Source organism: Dendrobates tinctorius, unplaced genomic scaffold, assembly GCF_039654945.1.
Source record: "Dendrobates tinctorius isolate UK_male_01 unplaced genomic scaffold, ASM3965494v1 ptg000103l, whole genome shotgun sequence".
NCBI classification, from domain to species: Eukaryota; Metazoa; Chordata; class Amphibia; order Anura; family Dendrobatidae; genus Dendrobates; species Dendrobates tinctorius.
The window spans coordinates 43,224,598-43,245,876 of NW_027361771.1; the positions used below are offsets into that span (position 1 = coordinate 43,224,598).

The 21,279-nt window shown below is 43.5% G+C and overlaps 1 protein-coding gene across 1 annotated transcript in view; it reads left to right on the plus strand.

Moving 5' to 3' along the window:
• Positions 1-9,251, plus strand: part of LOC141100105 (uncharacterized) — a 145,399-nt gene extending 136,148 nt beyond the window's left edge. Inside the window, exons 3-5 of the mRNA XM_073588337.1 lie at positions 1,459-1,563; positions 1,635-1,758; positions 1,833-9,251. Of these exons, the coding sequence (XP_073444438.1) occupies positions 1,459-1,563; positions 1,635-1,758; positions 1,833-3,319 (1,716 nt within the window). The 3' untranslated portion in view covers positions 3,320-9,251. The remainder of the gene's footprint in view (positions 1-1,458; positions 1,564-1,634; positions 1,759-1,832) is intronic.
• The last annotated feature ends 12,028 nt before the right edge of the window (positions 9,252-21,279 follow it).

The following is a 21,279-nucleotide window of genomic DNA, read 5'->3' on the forward strand; positions in this document are numbered from 1 at the left end:
GGCACAGTGACAGCCACCATGCATGTCGTGGCGTACAAATATGTGTAACTCAATAATAAGTATCACCACGTAGCATCCACCTGGGCAGTGCTGCACCGCAGAATGTAGGTGTGGAAGTATCCAAGAGGCGCTGAATGCGCCAAGTATAGAGAGCGGTATCTTACCACTGGTGGAGGCAGAGGCTGGAAGAGTCCGGGGCCAAGTTAGGGGCAGACCCGACGCGCGTTTCGCGTGTTTAAACACACGCTTTTCTCACTTCCCTTGAGAAAGCGTGTGTTTAAACACGCGAAACGCGCGTCGGGTCTGCCCCTAACTTGGCCCCGGACTCTTCCAGCCTCTGCCTCCACCAGTGGTAAGATACCGCTCTCTATACTTGGCGCATTCAGCGCCTCTTGGATACTTCCACACCTACATTCTGCGGTGCAGCACTGCCCAGGTGGATGCTACGTGGTAATACTTATTATTGAGTTACACATATTTGTACGCCACGACATGCATGGTGGCTGTCACTGTGCCCGGGGGCTTCTGGTCTTTTATCCTGCGGTGTCGTTGTTCTCACGATTTTATCTATTACCATTTGTCATTATACTTGTTTGTACTTACCTAATAAAGATGACTACTTTTTTACTATATACACCTGTTTGCTCCATTTTTCTCTTTGCATGAATATATGTATATTCAGTAGCGTTTTTTAGGGTAATATGGATTTTAGCGGCAATTGCCTTGTAATTGAATGGCTATTTTGGCTATTTAATGCACTAGTAAATGGTTATTTCAGTGGATTCAGCAGTGCTTTTGTTCAAACTACAGGCGACCTTTTGATGGTTTGTGGCATCTGTGTGTAATTTTTATGTAACATGATTTTCATTGTGAATAAAAATTATTTATATTTTGTGCTATACATTCCTCGTGTCATTTAATGTATTTTGTGGCATTCAGTGTAAACTGCTATCACTATGTTTAAACAACACAGTTGTATTTGAGCAAGCAAAAAGCTCTGGGTGCTGGGGATTGTGATTCAAGATTTATAACAGCAGCTCAGTCAGGAGCTGAGAAGGAAGGGGATAGAGGTAAGCAGATAACTGGTGTATAGAAATCAGTGGGCTAGAGAGAGGTGGCTGGTATGTGAAGAGTTAACTTCTCTCCTTGAATGTAACTAAGGCACACTGGGCACAAGTGACCAAGCTCCATTAAAACCAGCTTTATACTATGAAAGATAAAATCTCTCATTGCAGGAAAATGACAGCACATAGAAAAAGCAAGTCAATTGAAAACTTGCTTATTTTCATGCCGTCTAACTAATTAAAGCAAAATAATAACTTGAGAATACCCCTTTAATTAATTAATTAGAAGTTTATTGCCAGATATCTTTCCTAAAATTAGATAAGCATGTTTAAGAAATTAAAACATGCTATGGTGACCTGATATATGTGCCTTTTTGTCTTTGATTATGAACAGTCTTCTCTAATGGTGCCTCCACATAAATCAATGATAGACATAAGGAACAATGGTCAAAAGATCCTAGACATCACTAACAAAATCATTGAGCTGCTGACTGGAGAGGTGAGCGCTGCTGGGAAAACTGTGACATTGTACCAAGGCAAGTGGATAATGACTGTATTATTCTGTGTCAGATTCCTATAAGGTGTGAAGATGTCACTGTTTATTTCTCCATGGATGAGTGGGAGTATTTAGAAGGACACAAGGATCTGTACAATCACATCATGATGGAAAACCAACAGTCCATTATATCATTAGGTAAGATGATGATTGATCACCAAGATGTATAGAAGATTAATGAACTAACAAACCTTTGTGCTTCTTTCCTTCAGACCTAATTAAAGCTGCTACTAGACAAAGTCCATTGACTCATAGTAATGAGGAACAAGTCCCATGTGATGGAGGGCACCATAAAGATGCCAACATCTACACATCTACAGATCACACAGAAAAATCTCCATCTGTTCATATAAAAGAAAAGCTAGATGATGGACTAGACCTCACCAATCAAAACAATTTTATATCGAAAGGCAATACTGAACTATATACTTCTCAGCATGCAAAGGAAACATTTCAGAAAAACGTTGCAGAACCTGAAAAGTATACACCTATGAATCATACTCATCATGAGCCTTCTCCTTATATTAAGGAAGAACCAGTCACATTTGATGGCATAAATTTCTCGCATCCCCAGATTTATACACCCACAGATAATATGCAGCAATATCAAACCAATATTAAGAAGGAACAAGCATCATGTGATGAAACAAGCCTCAACGATTCTAAAATGTATTCATCCACACATCTTAGAGTTCTGTCTCCTCTTATTAAGGAGGAGCCTTTCTCATGTGTTGGTAGGAACTTCACAGACTCCAACACATCTTCTCATAAGTCCTCCAACAGTAGTAATGAATCAACATTTACCAATGAACAGTTTAGTAAAGACTTTTATATTCCCTTAGTAAATTCATTCACAAAGGATCCTTCTGGAAGCAAAGACCACAGTAGCGAACCAGCAGATGTCAATCTGTCAATGGTCACATACAATAACTGTTTAAATGACTCAAGCACAACAAGAAACAAATCGTATATTTGTTTAGCATGTGGGAAATGTTTTTCTGATAGTCAGCATCTCATCCGGCATCAGAGGACACACACAGGAGAAAGGCCGTATGAATGCTTCGAATGTGGTAAATTTTTCTCCAGCAGTTCAAACCTCATCATGCATCAAAGGACACACACGGGAGAAAAACCTTTTGCTTGTAAGGAGTGTGGGAAAAGCTTTGCTCGTAACCCTCATCTTATCCGACACCAGAGAATCCATACAGGGGAGAAACCTTTTGAGTGTTCGGAATGTGGAAAGAAATTTAATCAAGATTCAAATCTTCTAAAACACTTGAGGACTCATACTGGGGAGAAACCTTTTGTCTGTCTGGACTGCGGCAAGTATTTCACCAGTAAGCCTCATCTTCTCAGACACCAGCGAATCCACACAGGAGAGAAGCCGCTTACATGTCCAGAGTGTGGGAAGTCATTCTCTAGTAGCTCCACTCTTGCCACCCACAGAAGTACACACTCAGGAGAGAAGTTTTCTGGCAAAAATTCCAGCCTCATGACCGGTGTTAGAACTGAAGAAAAACCCTCATACCCAGAATGTGAAACATCTTATTATAGCGATTTTTTTCCATATTCGGTAGATCAACACACTGATGAGGAAAACGTCTTGAGAAATTTCCAAGAATTTGCTGAAGAGGCAAATATTTTCCTGGATTATGAGATAGACAATGGTTGGGTTTACACAAACCTAAATGTCACCTAACAGGCCTTGGTAAAATAGAAAATAATTGAGAGGCACTGAAAATAATTGTGTATCACCAACAACAAAATAACAAAGGTGCTAGATATGTCTTAAACAATTGAAATATTACTTTGTAAACGACTAGGTATCTCAATAAAGGGGAACTAACAACACCAATGAAGGAAAAAGTAAGAGAAATGTATAAGTAACGTGCACTATCAATGCAAGGTAAATGGATCGAGCTGCAACTCCTATTACTTTGTTGTACGTATGAATATGGTGCTCAAAACATTGTTCTCATTTACGAGAAACCATGTATAGCTCCGATTAAAGGGAATCTGTTATGACCTCAAAAGCTAGTAACCTGAAGATTGGAAAGCTGTCTGGCTGCCTCTGAAAGAGTGACTACCAGGAGAAAGCTACGTTTTTTCCTCCCAGGAGCCATTGGCTTTCAGTCATACTTTTGTATGTTTATCCTCAATAGCTAGCTTTGTACTAATACATTTCTAAATTATAATGTATTAATTATTATGTGTCTGACGTTATATCTATCACCTTTTTCTTTTGTTGGTGGTGATAATTGTGGGTTTAGAAGAATATATTGTCAATAGTTGACTTTTACTTTTTGTTATATTACTTTTCTACGTTGTTACTCACTTTATAAGGGACTATACTGTTTATATTTCATATTATATCTTAAGTGTAAAGTTTGGTGAAGTCCTAATGTGTAAGTGTTTCCATATAAAGCTTAAAGCTTTGCCACCAGCTCCAACGATTGGTGAGGATCCCCCAAAAATTCTCAATATAAGTTGCTTTATGTACCTTTCCAGTGACGGATGCCAATTTGCTACTTAATGACCAGGCCAATGTTTACCATTCTGACCACTGTCATTTCATGAGGTTATAACTCTGGAACGCTTTAACGAATCCCACTGATTCTGAGATTGTTTTTTTTTTTCATTGTTCTTCATGTTAGTCAAAAAATGTATTCGATATTACTTGCGATTATTTATGAAAAAAATGGAAATATGGCGAAAATTTTTTAAATTTTGCAATTTTCAAACTTTTATTTTTTATGCCCTTAAATCAGAGAGAGATGTCACACAAAATACTTAAAAAATAACATTTCCCACATGTCTACTTTACATCAGCACAATTTTGGAAACAATTTTTTTCTTTGTTAGGAAGTTATAAGGGTTAAAAGTTGACCAGCGATTTCTCATTTTTCCAACAAAATTTACTAAACCATTTTGTTTAGGGACCACATCACATTTGAAGTCACTTTGAGGGGTCTATATGACAGCAAATACCCAAAAGTGACACCATTCTAAAAACTGCACCCCTCAAGGTGCTTAAAAGCACATTAAAGAAGTTTGTTAACCCTTTACGTGCTTCACAGGAACTGAAGCAATGTGGAAGGAAAAAATGAATATTTAACTTTTTTTCACAAACATTTTACTTCAGAACCAATTTTTATTTTCACAAGTGTAAATAGAGAAAATGAACCACAAAATTTGTTGTGCAATTTCTCCTGATTATGCCGATACCCCATATGTGGGGGTAAACTACTGTTTGGGCACACGGCAAAGCTCAGAAGGGAAGGAGCGCCTTTTGACTTTTTCAATGCAGAATTGGCTGGAATTGAGATCGGACACCATGTCACATTTGGAAAGCCCCTGATGTGCCTACAGTGGAAATCCCCCACAAGTGACACCATTTTGGAAACTAGACCCCTCAAGGAACCTATCTAGATGTGTGGTGAGCACTTTGAACCCCCAAGTGTTTCACAGAAGTTTATAATGTAGAGCCGTGAAAATAAAAAAACATTTTTTCCTCAAAAATGATCTTTTTACCCCAAATTTTTATTTTCCCAAGGGTAACAGGAGAAATTAGCTGCCCAAAGTTTGTTGTGAAATTTGTCCTGAGTACGCCGATACCCCATATATGGGGGTAAACTACTGTTTGGGCGCACGGCAGAGCTCAGAAGGAGAGGAGCGCCGTTTGACTTTTTCAAAGCAGAATTGGCTGGAATAGAGATCGGAGGCCATGTCGTGTTTGGAGAGCCCCTGATGTACCTAAACAGTGGAAACCCCCCAATTCTAACTCCACCCCTAACCCCAACACACCCCTAACCCTAATCACAACCCTAACCCCACCACACCCCTAACCCTAATCCCAACCCTAACTTTAACCACAAGCCTAACCATAACATACCCCTAACCCTAGCCCCACCCTAACTTTAGCCCCAACCCTAACCCTATCTTTAGCCCAACTCACTTTAGCCCAACTCTAACCCTAGTGGGAAAATGGAAATAAATACATTTTTTTATTTTATTATTTTTACCTAACTAAGGGGGTGATAAAGGGAGATTCGATTTACTATTTTTTTTATTTTCACTGTGAATAGGGTCTATCACAGTGATCAAAATGAACCAGTAGGAAAAATCTCCTATTGTTGCTGGGTGCTGGCAGATCTCAGCAGGCGCACTGCGCATGCGCCCGCCATTTTCTCCCGGAAGAAGTCGACGACGGCCCGAGGGACTACAGGGGGCATGCACGGACACCAGAGGTACTGGGGGGGTGATTGGGGGACCCTATTTCTCTCTTCTCTGATGTGCGATCACAACAGAGGAGAGAGAAATTAAATGGAAAATCAGACTTTTTTATGAAGTCACCTTTATACCATTAATAACAGCAATCGCAACACCGGGGTAGGTAAAAACCGACCCAAGTCATGTTCTCTGGGGTAGCCGAGACCCCAGAGAAATTCCAACGCTGGGGGGGGCGCTATAACCTTAAACCTCCGTGCTGTTAAAAAGCGGCGCTGTGGTTTTAAGCACCCTTAACTGCCGCCGTTAAAAGGTGTATCGGAGTTCGTTAAGGGATTAAGCCATAAAAACACCCCAGCCTACTTTTAGGGATGCCTAACCCTGCCAGGATTTTAGCAGATGTTTCTGCTATACAAGTCCATGAGTATCTGAAAGCTTATCTATCAATGTTCCTACTCCCCTAATATTGTCTACCTACAATTCTGTGGTGACCACAGAAGCCTTTCTGATTGTAGGTCACTCATCATGTGCAATCTTGGTTAGTGCTAAACCATTTGGCAATAGTTGCTTATTTGGGGCTCAAGTCTACAATCACTTTATATAATACAAGAAGTTCTGGCACTCAACGGAAGCATATGCAGAAAAATTTATTTGTACAACGGATTCTCCCAAAATCATGTAACATGTCAGTCTACAACTCGGACCTTCCGCAGACTAGAGGTATGGAGGTATACATGCATGGAAAATCCATGAAAGACAGCCACGAGAAATAGCAACATTCTCCTTATTAGGATCAGTGTCCTGGGACAAAGGGTGGAAGTCCTTGTAGGTGCATAATCCGGCATATACGCAGCGCTATCAGAGGGGCTAGAGTGCCCCTTGGTTAAGCCTTAGGAAGGTCTGAGTTGTAGACTAAAACGTCACATGATTTTGGGAGAATCAGTTGTACAAATAAATTTTCCTGCATATACTTCCTTTGAGTGCCAGAACTTCTTGTATTATATGATTTGAGGAGTGGTATCCTTTTCCATGCACCTTGAACCAACGGAGTGACGTGTACCCTATCTCTGTACAATCACTTTGTGACTACAGACTTGTCAATCCTCATAGCGCGCGCTGTCAGGAAATTCTCCAGAGCCAGCGCCCGGAGCATGCGGGCACGGGACTGTAAGTATGCTTGGGTTGAATAAATGTTTATCTGTCGTGCCAGCCATGGTCATCATATACAAAAAGTCACATATATTTTTTCTTTTATTTTTTTTACAATTTGGCTTATGTCTTGCTTTGGAACAATGCAAACTGAAAAATGATTGCTTGTGTTTGAGAAAAATTGTCTGAATTTTTACAATACTAAAAAAAGAACAGTGTCTAAGTAGTCATGGAAGGTTCATTTTCATGCTTTTGCATTTTTTTTTACTTTAATAAAAGCTTTGCTTTCAGTTTATTTTTTTTATAAGTTTTTATTTAAAGTTGTTTTTTATTTTCAATAAGACAATAAAGGCAGCATAACAATACAATAATATTGTATTTGACATTTTTTCAACCACATATAAAGTATGATCACCTTTTAAAGCATCATACAGTGGCTTGCAAAAGAATTCACCTCCTTGGCATTTTTTTGTGTTTTGTTACCTCACAACCTAGATTTTTATTGTGTTTTTTTTAGGGTTTTTCATCAATTAATGTAAAAAATGCCTACAACTGTGAACATTTTGGTTTTCTTTTTATTGTGAAGCAAACAACAAATAGGACAAAATAACCGAACACTTAACTGTGAATGACTATTTATCCCCCTCCCCTAAAGTCAGAACTTTGTAGAGCCTCGTTTTGCGGTAATTACAGCTGAAAGTTGCTTTGGATAAATCTTTATGAGCTTTCCACATCTTGCCATTGTGACGTTTGCCCATTCCTCAAGGCAAAACTGCTCCAGCTCCTTCAAGTTAGATGGTTTCCTCTGGTGAACAGCAATCTTCAAGTCTGACCACAGATTCTCTATTGGATTAAGGTCTGGGCTTTGACTAGGCCACTCCAAAACATTTACACATCCTTGTCCCAGTTTCAAATCACTGACAGACTGAAACAGGTTTTGCTCCACAAAATCCCTGTATTTTGCACCATCCATCTCCCCTCAACGCAAAACATTTTCCCTGCCCCTGCTGCTGAAAAAAACCCACAGCAAGATGCTGCCACCACCATGTTTCACAATGGGGATGGTGTTCTTGGAGTTATGAGCTGTGTTGGTTTGGCGCCAGACATAGTGTTTACCTTGGTAGCCAAAAAGTTCAATTTTGGTCTCAACTGACCACAGCTCCTTCCTCCATACATTCAGCTGCTGCAATTCACTCCTGTGGTTTCCAACTGCTTCAGCACCCACCCTATTCCCCTGATTTGGCTCCCTCGGACTATCACCTATTCCCACAGATGAAAAAGCACCTTTGTGGAAGGTGGAATTGCAGCCATTGCAACAGCCGATGTGTGAACTTTGCCAACTTCTCCATTTCCATATTTCAGCCTTGCGACCCAACTTTAAAATGCTGTAACGGAAACAAAAAAAATCAAAATAAATCCAGATTGCTCATGAGACCATTCAACTAAGTAAATAACATATTGCATTGCAAAACAAGACCATGCAAAAAAGATTTCATGGGTGGACCTCGAAGTTTTCAGGTGCCCCTCGTAATTGCTTGCACCAGAAATCTTCAGGGGCTTTAATCGCAAATGGGGTGAATAGATATGCACCTGCCAATTTTTAGTTATTCAATCCCATAAATTTAATTTATGCCTATATTTTTCTCACTTCACCAGCTTAGACTATTGAGTGCGGATACATCACACACAAATTGGATTACAAAAATATTTAAAAACCGGTTGTAATGTAACAAAATAAGTAAAAAGCCAAGGGGGTGAATACTTTGGCAAGCCACTGTATATCATAAGCAATTATAAAAGAGCAATATAGTTGTGACACTACTATAAAGGTAGGATAAACATAGAATATGAACAATGTTGCATACAGTGCTGTGTTGTGCAACAGTTTTAGGCAGGTATGGAAAAAATGCTGCAAAGTAAGAATGTTATAAAAAAATAAGTGTTAATAGTTTATTTTTATCAATTAACAAAATGTAAAATGAAAAAGAAAAAAGGAATATAAAATCACATCGATGTGTCATGTGACCACCCTTTACCTTCAATACAGCATCAATTCTTCTAGATACACTTGTACAGAGTTTAAACTCGACAGGGAGGTTATTCCAAACATCTTGGGGAACCAACTACAGATCTGTGGATTTAGGCTTGTGCTAATCCTTCTGTGTCTTCATGTTATAACCCACAGATCATGGCTCTGTGGTATATCATCATTACCAGAACTACTTGTTCTTTACATTAAAGACAGTTATTAATGACATTGGCTGTATGTTTGGTGTCATTGTCCTGGTGTAGAATAAATTTGGAGCCAATCAGCTGCCTCCCTGATGCTACTACATGATGGATAGGTGTCTGCCTGTATTACACAGCATTGACACCATTATTCAACTAACATATACAATTGAAGGTAACAAACCTGAAGATGCAAAGGCAAAGTCAATTCCTTGTAATGAATTATATACAACTGAATGATAAGAAAACATTATTGGAAAAAGGAAATTTACATAACCAAAACTCAGTTATTTAACCCTTTAGCGACTGCCGATACGCCTTTTAACGGCGGTATTTAACTGTACTAAAACCACAGCGCCGCTAATTCACGGCGCTGTGGAGAAAGTGAATAGTGCCCCCCAGTGTCGGATTTTCTCCGGGGTCTCAGCTGCCGGGGGTAGCCAAGACCCCAGAGAACATGACCCCGCTTTTGCGATCGCCGTTATTAACCCTATAACGGCGACCGCAAAAAAAGCCGCGATTGTGCATTAAATTTCTCTTTCCTCTGATGTGATCGCACATCGGAGGAGAGAGAACTAGGGTCCCCGATCCCCCCCGGTACCTCTCCGTGGTCCAGGGTCCCCTCCCGGTGGTCCCGCATCCCTCCGGCGTTCTCCGGTGGGCGCCGCCATCTTGGATCCGGGGAAAATGGCGGGCGCATACGCAGTGCGCCAGCCGGGAATCTGCAGGCTCCAGCTGGCAGATTCCATTAATTCATTTTGATCACGATGATAAACTATCATCGTGATCAAAATAAACAAAATAGTACATAATCCCCCCGTTTATCACCCCCTTAGTTAGGCCAACATAATGAAATAAAGAAAATATTTTTTTTTCAGTTTTCCATTAGGGCTAGGGTTAGGGTTGGACTAGGGTTAGGGCTCGAGTTAGGGCTAGGGTTAGAATTAGGGTTAGGGCGAACTAGGATTAGGGATTAGGGTTAGGGGTGTGTTGGGGTTAGGGTTGGAGCAAGAAGGGTTTCCACTATTTACCAACTTTGGGGGTCTAAAACTTGGGTCTAAAAAATCACTTTTGTGGAAATAAAAAAGACTTTATTTTCACGGCTCTGCGTTTATAAACTTCTGTGAAGCGCTTGGGGGTTCAAAGTGCTCACCACACAACTAGATAAGTTCCTTAGGGGGTCTAAATTCCAAAATGGGGTCACTTGTGGGGGGTTTCCACTGTTTAGGACCATCAGGGGCTCTGCAAACGCAACATGATGCCCGCAGACCATTCCATCAAAGTCTGCATTCCAAAATGGCACTCCTTCACTTCCAAGCTCTCCCATGCGCCCAAACAGTGGTTCCCCCCCACATAAGGGGTATCAGCATACTCAGGACAAATCGCACAATAACTGTGGGGGTATGATTTATCCTGTTACCCTTGTAAAAATAAAAATTTGGGGGCAAAAAGATCATTTTTGTGGAAAAAAAAATGGATTTCTTATTTTCACGGCTCTACGTTATAAACTTCTGTGAAGCACTTGAAGGTTCAAAGTGCTCACCACAGATCTAGATAAGTTCCTTAATGGGTCTAGTTTCCAAAATGGGGTCACATGTTGGAGGTTTCCACTGTTTAGGCACATTAAGGGCCCTCTGAACGCAACATGGCATTCCATCTCAATTCCAGCCAATTCTGCGTTGAAAAAGTAAAACGGCGCTCCATCCCTTGCGAGCTCTGCTGTGTGCTGAAAAAGTGGTTTACCCCCACATATGGGGTAACGGCGTATTCAGGAGAAATGGTACAACAAATTTTGTAGTTGACACTTGACACTTGTGAAAATAAAAAAAAATTGGTTCTGAAGTAAATTTTTTGCAAAAAAAAGTTAAATTTTAATTTTTTCCTTCCACATTGCTTTAGTTCCTGTGAAGCACTTAAAGGGTTAATAAACTTCTTGAATATGGTTTTGAGCACCTTGAGGGGTCTAGTTTTTAGAATGGTGCCACTTTTGGGTATTTTCTGTCATGTACACCCCTCAAAATGACTTTAAATATGATGTGGTCCCTAAAAAAAATGGTTTTGTAAATTTTGTTGTAAAAATGAGAAATCGCTGGTCAAATTTTAACCCTTATAACTTCCTAACAAAAAAAATTTTGCTTCCAAAATTGTGCTGATGTAAAGTAGACATGTGGGAAATGTTATTTATTAAGAAATTTGTGTGACACATCTCTCTGATTTAAGGGCATAAATATTTAAAGTTTTAAAATTGCTAAATTTTCAAAATTTTCCCCATATTTCCATTTTTTTCATAAATAAACACAAGACTTATCGAAGAAATTTTACCCCTAACATGAAGTACAATGTGTCACGAAAAAACGTTCTCAGAATCAGCGGGATCCATTAAAGCGTTCCAGAGTTATAACCTCATAAAGGGACAGTGGTCAGAATTGTAAAAATTGGCCTGGTCATTAAGCTGCAAACTGGCTCTGTCACTAAGGGGTTAAGCTTGAAGCTGCTGATGGGTTCCCCATTCCAGCACACAAAAGTGTATTGGGCTGCATAAAAGTCATCTATACATAGAATTGGGTTTACTGAGAAAGTTGCTATTTTCTGAGAGATAAGCTCCAGGTGCGTGGGATCAAACGGAGGGGGTACATCAACTTTAAAATGAAAACATTGAAGAATGATTAATACACGTGCAGCTTCATGAAATTACTGCTTGTCTAATGTTGTAAAGGCTGCTTCTGGTCGATGGGCCCTGATATCACCGTAGAGCAGTGTTAGGGCTCATGCAAACGTCCATGCAAATTCGTACAGCTACTGCACATACTGGCCGCGTTTTTCCCAACGTGAGCATGACAGGTTTGTTCCTGCGCATCGTTTCCATCCCTGACCTAGGCGTCTCCGTGCGGTAGTTTCATATTGTTGCTCCAAGTCCAGCCAGATTCGATGAGCTGACTCTACTTTCCCCTTCCCCTCGTTTCATATATATCAGATATTATCCCTGTTGTGCTCCTTATATACTTGAATTGAATTGGTAAAAATGCAACATATGTCTAAATCAGAAACATACCAATGTGAATGGGATCAAATTCTCACATGACCTCATCAACCCCTTTATCCTCAAGGCTGTTTGTTTGCACCTTCATGAGAAGGCCAAATTTTACAATTCTGACCACTGTCACTTTATTAGGTAATAACTCTGGAACGCTTCAACGGATCTCACGGATTCTGAAACTGTTTTCTCATGACATATTGTACTTCATGATAGGGGTAAAATTTCTTCGATATAACTTGCGTTTATTTGTGAAGAAAAAAAAAAACGGAAATTCGGCGAAAATTTTAACTTGGCAAACTTTTAATTTGTATGCTTAAATCAGAGAGTTATGTCACACAGAATAGTTAATACATAACATTTCTAACATGTTTACATCAGAACACTTTTTGAAACATAATTTTTTTAGTTAGGAAGTTATAAGAGTTAAAAGTTGACCAGCAACTTCTCATTTTTTAAACAAAATTTACAAAACCGTTTTTTTATTGACCACATTACATTTGAAGTGACAGAAAATATCCCAAAGTGACACCATTCTAAAAACTACACCCCTCAAAGTGTCAAAACCACATTAAAAAGTTTATTTTAACAAGGGTAGCAAGAACAAAAATGAACCCCAAGATTTGTTGTGCAATTTCTCATGACGATACCTCATATGTGGGGGCAAAGCCACTGTTTGGGTACATGGTGTCACGACTGCAGCCGCAGACGTGGCCCAGCAGGCGCCTCCACACAGATAGCGAGGGGCGAGCATCCCCCGGTGACGCAATATGGACCCTCTATACCACAGCGGGGGACCCGGGCCTACCCGAACTAGGGAAGGGCAGCTGAGCATGTGGACAAAGAAGACACGTAGGACTAGATAACACCGCACAACTTCAGGTATCAAAAACAAAGTTTACTAAAATAAAGTCACAGTACATAGACGAAACAGGGCTATGCCAGGCTCCCGATTCCACACCTCACAGAAGGGTACCACCCAGTGGACCCCAGGGCACCAACGGATCACTGAGGCACACATAGGCGCGACATCGGGACGCAGGCAGGGCATAAGGGTACATAAGGACATCAGGACACAGGCCGGACATCAGGCTAGACTTCAGGCTGGGGATCAGGGTACACGAGGTCATCAGGACACACAAGGTCATTAAGTCACACGAGGTCATCAAGACATCAGGATCACCCACAGGACAACGAAGTCACCGGCAGACATCAGACAGGAGTCGTTTGGTTCCGGACATCCAACACGACCTACAGGCACCACTGCAGTCATCAAGCTCCAGGCAGCGGTCGTCAGGCTCCGGGCATCGGACCTAGGAAGGACCTCAAGCGTGATGGTGCTAGAACCGTAGGATTGCTGGGCCTGCATGGAGCTAGCACCGCATGGTAGTCAGAGCACAGGGTAGTAGATGCTCAGCAGGAACACTGGTTACAAGAGACTCACTGGGTGCGAGGCTCCAAACACAGAGGGATTCCAGGAACATAACACAGCAGACAGTTCAGACATAGTCAGGTACAGGATCAAGTATTCAAGCCTGGATACACCGCCTCCAGGCCAGGGCGAATTTAGATGGGGTCAGGTACAGGACAGGTACAGGATCATGGATTCAGGCCCGGATATACCGCCACCGGGGCAGGGTGAGAGAACAAGACAAAGCAGAAATCAAGGCAGGGAATTTGGTACCAAAACAGACGAGGTCCAGGGACACAGACACGAGACACACATGGCAAGGTTCAGGAGCTTCGTGAGCTGTGAGTACCTCTGGCCCCTCCCATAGGGCAGGGTAAGTTTATAAAGGAGCTGCCCCTCAGCAATTGGCTGGGGACAGCATTTCAAGGACACACACTAACCCTGATAAAAGCAGGGGAGGTGTGGCCGCGCATGCCCTAAGCACACACAGAAACCATTGCAGCACAGTCAGTGCAGGAACTGCAGCCTAGACACATGTGGAAAGTCATGCACCAGCTGCAAATGACCTCGCAGCCCGCGGACAGCTTCCACAGCGGCAACCAGGGACCGCACATGCGGATGGTCAAGCAGCAGAGCAAAGACCTAACCACATGTGCAGCTACGCAGCAGAGCAGGGAACTGTGCAGGCTCTATACAGGTAAGGCCTGTTTCACACTTCCGTTTTTTCAAATCCGTCAAAATCCGTTGTTTTCCGTAAAAAAACGGATCCGCCATTTTTTGCAGGATCCGTTTTTTTTGTCCCATAGACTTCCATTACGGTTACCGCGGATCCGTCAAAAAAACGGATCCGTTTTTAAAAAAACGGATCCGTTTGCATCAGTTTCCGTCAAAAAAACGGAAACGGATCCGTTTGGCGGACACAAAAACGGAAGTGTGAAACAGGCCTAACAGCCAGCAGTATCCCAGCTCAATTAGGGGGAAAGGCGTAAGGGGTTAAAGCAAACACATGCATTGTCACGCTGACAAGCAGATACAGACAGAACGGTGTGACACATGGCAGACCTTAGAAGGGAAGGAGCGCCATTAGACTTTTTGAATGCAAAATTTGCTGGAATAATTAGTAGATTCCATGTTGCGTTTGGAGAGCCCCTAATGCACCTAAACAGTGGAAAGCCCCCACAAGTGAAACCATTTTGGAAATTAGATCCTTCAGGGAACTTATTTAGACAGGATATGTGGTAAGCCCCTGAAGCCCCAGGTGCTTCTCAGACGTTTATAACATTGAGTTGTGAAAATTACAAAATCACATTTTTTCCACAAAAATGTTTTTTAGCCCCAATTTTTTCCATTTTCATAATGGTAACAGTTATGCAATTACTCATGAGTACACAGATACCCCATATGTGGGGGAAAAACTACTGTTTGGGTGCACGGCACAGTTCAGAAAGGGAGGAGTGACATTCTAGAACGCAGACTTTAATGGAATTGTGTGCAGGTGTCACGTCGTGTTTGGAGAGCCCCTGGTGTGCCTAAACAGCAGAATACCCCAAGTGACACCATTTTCGAAACTAGACCCCTCAAGGAATTTATCTAGACATGTGGTGAGCACTTTATACCCCCATGCTTTACAGAATTTTACAACATTGCTCTGTGAAAATTAAAAAAAAACAAAACATAAAAATGTTGTTTTAGTTCCAATTTTTGTCATGTTCACAAGGATAGCAGGAGAAAATGTACTCCAAAATTTGTTGTGTAATTTCTCCTGAGTACAATGATACCCTATATGTGGTAGAAAACTTCTTTTGAGGCACAGTGCAAAGTTCAGAGGGGAAAAGCACCATATTGGAGTTCAGATTTTGCTGGAATGGTTTGAGGGTACTATGTCACATTGGCAGAGCTCTTGAGGTGCCGGCACAGAAGAACCCCCCTCTATATATGACCTTATTTTACAAATTACACTTCCCAATGAATTCATCTAGGGATGCAGTGATCATACTGATACCACCTTTGCCTGACAGTTTTTTATACTACTGGGCGGAGAAGAAAGAGTAATTACATTTTTATCACAAACATTTTGTTTTAGCCCCAAGTTATAGTTTTTCTAAGGGCTAATAAGAAAAAAATGGACCTTTGTAGTAAACATTTCACCTGAGTGCGCCAGTACCCTATATGTAAAAGAGAAATACTTTTCAAGCACAGTACCAAGCTCAGAAGGGGAGGAGCGCCATATTATAGTGCAGATATTACTGTTATGGTTTGCGCGTGCCATGACCCACTGGGAGAGTCATGAGTAAGGTGCAGGAATAGCAGATTTACTCTGGGCCAGTTTGGGCTGATTAAATAACGCCATTTTTCATCCTGAATGGTGTTAATGGCTAGGGGAACACACCAAATAATGAAGATGGTAAAAGGTATATGGTGCGTTCGCAGCCCGGGGTCCACCGTGCAGAGGTGTAAACTGCAGCTAGACAATGACGAATGGGATATGACAGGAGGTAGCCGGACACCGGCGGGTAACCTCTGACCCAGTGCGTGCAAGGACAGATTCTGTTACCTCACAGAGTCCGTACTAGCCGGCATATAAGCGTGACCTGTTAAGCATCACAGGTCACGACACAGTGTAAATTAGCGCTGAAAGCGGGTACTATGTCTTCCCTGGCGGTTGCCACTAACCAGCATAAGCACAGTGCTGGAAAGCGCACCTATCTGCCCACGGCGCCACTCTGGCAGAGGCTGCGGTATCAGCGGTATGTGAAGCCTGTACTGACTGACGCCCACAGGCGCTACAGGAAGGAGAGCTGAGTACACTGCGGCGCTAAGCAGTGCAAGTGCTAGGTACTGACTCTAACGATAGAGAGACATATCTATAGATATATAGATATATCTATACATATATATATACACAGTATATAACGATAGATATATAATACCAAGGCCAATGTTTATTAATGAACAATATGTTTAATTTAAAAAGGAAAAACTTTGGAGAGCCGACAACGGGGCAGATATCCATAGCCTAGGAAGGGACCATGGTTACCCCCCCCCCCCCCCCAGGCTACAAACATCTGCCCCCAGCCACCACAAAAATGGCGCATCTCTAAGATGCGCCAATTCCGGCACTTAGCCTTTCTCTTCCCACTGCTGTGTAGCGGTGGCATATGAGGTAATAATTGTGGGGCTGATGTCACCTTTGTATTGTAAGGTGACATCAAGCCTGGTTAGTAATGGAGAGGCGTCAATAAGATACCTATCCTTTATTAATCCTAGAGTTGGTATAGGGTTAAAAAAAAAACAGCCAGAATATAGTATTTTAATGAAAAAAAAACATGAAACACAGTTTCCCATCTTTATTGTAAGCCTAAATCCTGCGACGCCCTCGATCACCTGTAAAAATAACAATAATAAACCAACAGTATGCTCTCTGTTCCGACGTAATCCATTTAATGACGAGTGTCCCATGATGATCTCCCCGTTAGAGCTGTCACATCAGGAACAGTCAGAGGGCCGGATGTGGCCCGCAGGCCGGTTTGTCCAGGCTTGCCCTAGAGACATATAAGGGCTTGTTTTTCGCGGGACAAGTTAACGTTTTTATTAGTACCATTTTTGGACAAATTTACATTTCTTTTAATCGCTTTGGGTGGCAGAATGAATAAAAATCATGTGGTAAATTTAATAAGGCAACGATACCCTATTTATATGTTTTTTTGTTTTTTTTCTATATTTTGGTGCTTTTACACAAGACAGAAAAAATAATTATTTTTGCATCGCTTTATTCTAAGAGCTATTTTACTTTTCTGCTGATGTAGCTGTGGCAGCTTGTTTTTTGGGGGGGACGAGATGATGTTTTTAGCTATATTATTATAGCAGAAGCTTTGCTATGCTATACAAACAGTCAGCGCTGCACTGACAGACAAACTGGCTACACCATGCTCTGAGCATGGTGTATCAAGTTTGCTAGATCTGGTGACCCACATGTCGTCAGGATGACATCAGGTCACCATGGTAACAATTGGCCCCTTGCAATGACTTTGTGGGGGCACTGATTGGAGAGCAGAGGGGACCCGCTCCTCTGCATGCCTGCTAAATTCTGCAACAGATATTGAGAGCAGCATATATGGGGTTAAAATGCCGGGAGCAGTGTGGGTACCGCTCGTGCACCGAGTCCCAGGTGTCAGCTGTCAGAATCAGCTGACATCCGGAGATAATTGCACACGCAAAGCTGCCATGATGTATCCATACGTCCAAGATCGGTAAGTACCAGTAATCTCATTCAAGTCCCCATATTGTAGGAATGTCCTCATCCTGGTCCCCATCTTGTAATCTCCACATCTAAGTCCCCATATTGTAGGAATGTCCCCATCCTGGTCCGTATCTTGTAGTAATGCCCTATCCTGGTCCTCATCTTGGCGTTATGGCCCATGCTGGTCCCTTCTTATAGAAATGTCCCCTTCCTGGTCCTCATTTCCATATTGTAGCAATGTCCACATCTTAGTCTTAATCTTGTAGTAATGACTCATACTGGTCCTCATCTTTAAGTAATGTCCCCATCCTGGGCCCCTTCTTGTAGTAATATCCCCATCCTGGTCCTCTTCATGTAGCAATGCCCCATGCTGGTCCCATCTTATAGAAATGTACCATCCCGTAGAAATGTCCTAATTCTGGTCATCATCTTGTAGTAATACCCCATTCTGATCCCCATATTGTCGTAATGTCCCCACTCCGGTTTCCCATATTGTAGCAATGTCCCCATCCTGCTCCTTATCTTGTAGTAAGGCCCCATCCTGGTCCTCAACTTGGAGTAATGTCCCCATCCCGGTTACCATCCTGTAGTATTGTCCCCATCCTGGTCCTAGTGTTGTAGTAATGTCCCATCATGGTCCCATCTTATAGAAATGTTCCCATCCTGGTTACCTTCTTGTAGTAATGCCCCCATCCTGGTCCTAGTCGTGTAGTAATGCCCCATCCTGGTCCCATCTTATAGAAATGTTCCCATCCTGCACATCTTGGAGTTATGTCCCCATCCTGATCCCCATCTGGTAGTAATGCCGAATTATGGTCCCCATATTGTAATAATGTCCCCATCCTGGTCCTCAATCTTGGAGTAATGTCCCTATCCTGGTCCCCTGCTTGTAGTAATGTCCCCATTCTGGTCCCTATATTGTAGTAATGCTCTGTCCTGGTCATAATTGTCATGCTCGGCCACAGGTAAGGCTAAGTTCGCATTAGCGCTCCGGGGATCGGCAGACGGCTGCATTCTTCCTCCCTGAAGCTCCGCCCACTTCCTCACGTTTTCCGTTTAGGTCCGCTTACTTCTGCATGCGTCCTGCGTACATATCTCTAACATTGGGTACGCAGGACATGCGGATGTATCATTTTGACACGCCCGCCGACTGCACGGGAAACAACGCATCCGCATACATCTGCATGTCCTGCGTACCCAATGGTACGTGGGAGGTCGAGAGAGCCAGAGTGATAGACGTTGACCAGAGGGGAGACCTTCAGTGGCCTGCGGAGAGTAAGCGACGAACCTACCGACAAGAGACTTGTGCTTTACTCCAATCCGGGGCCGCTCCCCGCCTACGGTTGTCCGCAGTTGTTACCGCTGTGCTCCGGTCCGTTGCGGCTGGTCCGCCGCCCCTCGCAGCCGCTGCCACTTCACTCCAGCCCGCGGCGGCCTGCACACTGCCGCCCCTCCTCAGTCCGCGGCTGCGGCCTCTTCATCATCGGCCACAGTGGACATCACCCCCCTGCAGTCGGCAGTTGGGGCCTACTCCCTGCCTACAGGGGAACTCTTCGGATAGGTCCAAGCCGTGCACGTGGCCTGCCAACCGCCACTCCTGGGAACTGCGACACAACCCAGTTTGGAGACGAGAGTCTCATAAAACTTGCTGATAAGCCGAACCCCGCTGTGTTTACAGGGGGTTACCTCATCAAAGGCCTCCTTCAGGGCCTGTTGTGCCCCAACTCCAGGAATCCTTCAGGGTCTGTTGTGCCCCAACTCCAGGACACCTTCAGGGCCTGTTGTGCCCCAACTCCTCCTCGGTGCTGGGGCGCCCGAAGATTACGACAGATCTTCAGCAGCTGGGCCCAGCGGCTGCAACGCAGCCCCATCAGCGACGCAGAGGGATGTCAGGACGAATAAGTGATACTTTAGTAAATAAGGACCCGTAGTCGGCCATTTCACGGCCCTATAGCAAACCGCTGTTGCCAGATTAGTGTTGTTCTCAGTTAAAGTGCTTGTTGGTGCATAGTCCCTGCAAGGACAAAATCTTTTATTGTTACTTTTGGTTGCTTAGCATAGCCCTAGTGGCTCAAATTTATAAAAGTTTCCTTAGCCAAAGTTCCCCCAGTCTCGCGTCTCGTCACTGCATCCTGCGTACCTGCTGTTATCCTACATTTGGCATAGTCGGCAGGATGCAGTCTCCAAGCGCGGACAACGATGCCCCAGACCAGGGCAGGGCCGTGAACTCGACAGATAGCGAGGGCCCCCGCTCCAGCATTTCGTTGGGGGCTATGCTGAGCAACCTCCCTAGGTTTTCCGGTTCTAATACCATGCTATGGAGCTGGACAGAACGGATGCGGGGGCTCTTTTGGATGAACCTGATGACTACTGACCTGGAAGCCGAAGTAGCTCTCATGGCGTTAGACGGGGAGGCACGGAATTCAGTAATGTTGAGGCCCCCGCGACACCACAACACCTTTGATAAAGTTTTACAGATTGTAGAACAGACCCATGGGGATCCAACTAATGTGGGAGAGTTAAGGACCCGGTAATATATGAATGTTCTCCAAGATTTGCATACGGCCATTGTAAAAAAGGACGGTGTAGGGGTAGGACCTATTGACATTACCCTACGAGACCTATTGGTGACTGGACTGTGGGACCCGTTAATAAAGCAGGCATTACGGGAGCAAGTCAGAATGAATCCCCGTATAGACTTTTCAGAGGTGGGAAGGCAAGCACGCGCTCGAGAGCAAGAGCAGGGGATGGCGGTCCCGGTGGGAAAGGTCCTGAGTGTAAAGACCTCCGTGAACGCAGTTGAGGAGCCTCAATGGGTGGAGGAGATGAAACAAGAAATGAAGAACACCAAGGGCGAGTTGGCCAAAGTGAAGAGAAGGACTGAGTCTGGGACTGGACGACCTAGTTTCAATCCCGGCCCCTGGGGGCCCCGCTCCCCCCGGGGTGGTCGGTCTGCGCAGACCCGGTGCTATGAGTGCGGAGAGCCGGGCCACTTCGCCCGAGAGTGTCTGCGGCGTGGGAGATACCCACCTCGGCGGCCATTAAACTAGAGGGCTCCGGGCTGGGGGGACGCCGCTCGGAGCCAGAAACCATGATTAGGGGTTGTGGAAGTCCCGAAGATTTGGTCGCAAAATGTCCGGTGGTATGGGCAGAAGTAGAAGGCCGGGCCATCCGGTGCCTAGTGGACACAGGGTCACAAGTGACAATTATGCCTGCAACTTATTTCCGGCAAAATTTCCCCGAGGCAGCGAGACCCCAGTGGGGACCCATAATCAGACTAGTAGCCGCCATTCAACTACCGGCCCCTGTTGCGGGGTGGTGTGGGTACAGGTGATGCTGTGCGGTAAATCACTCGGTTGCAGAGGAGTG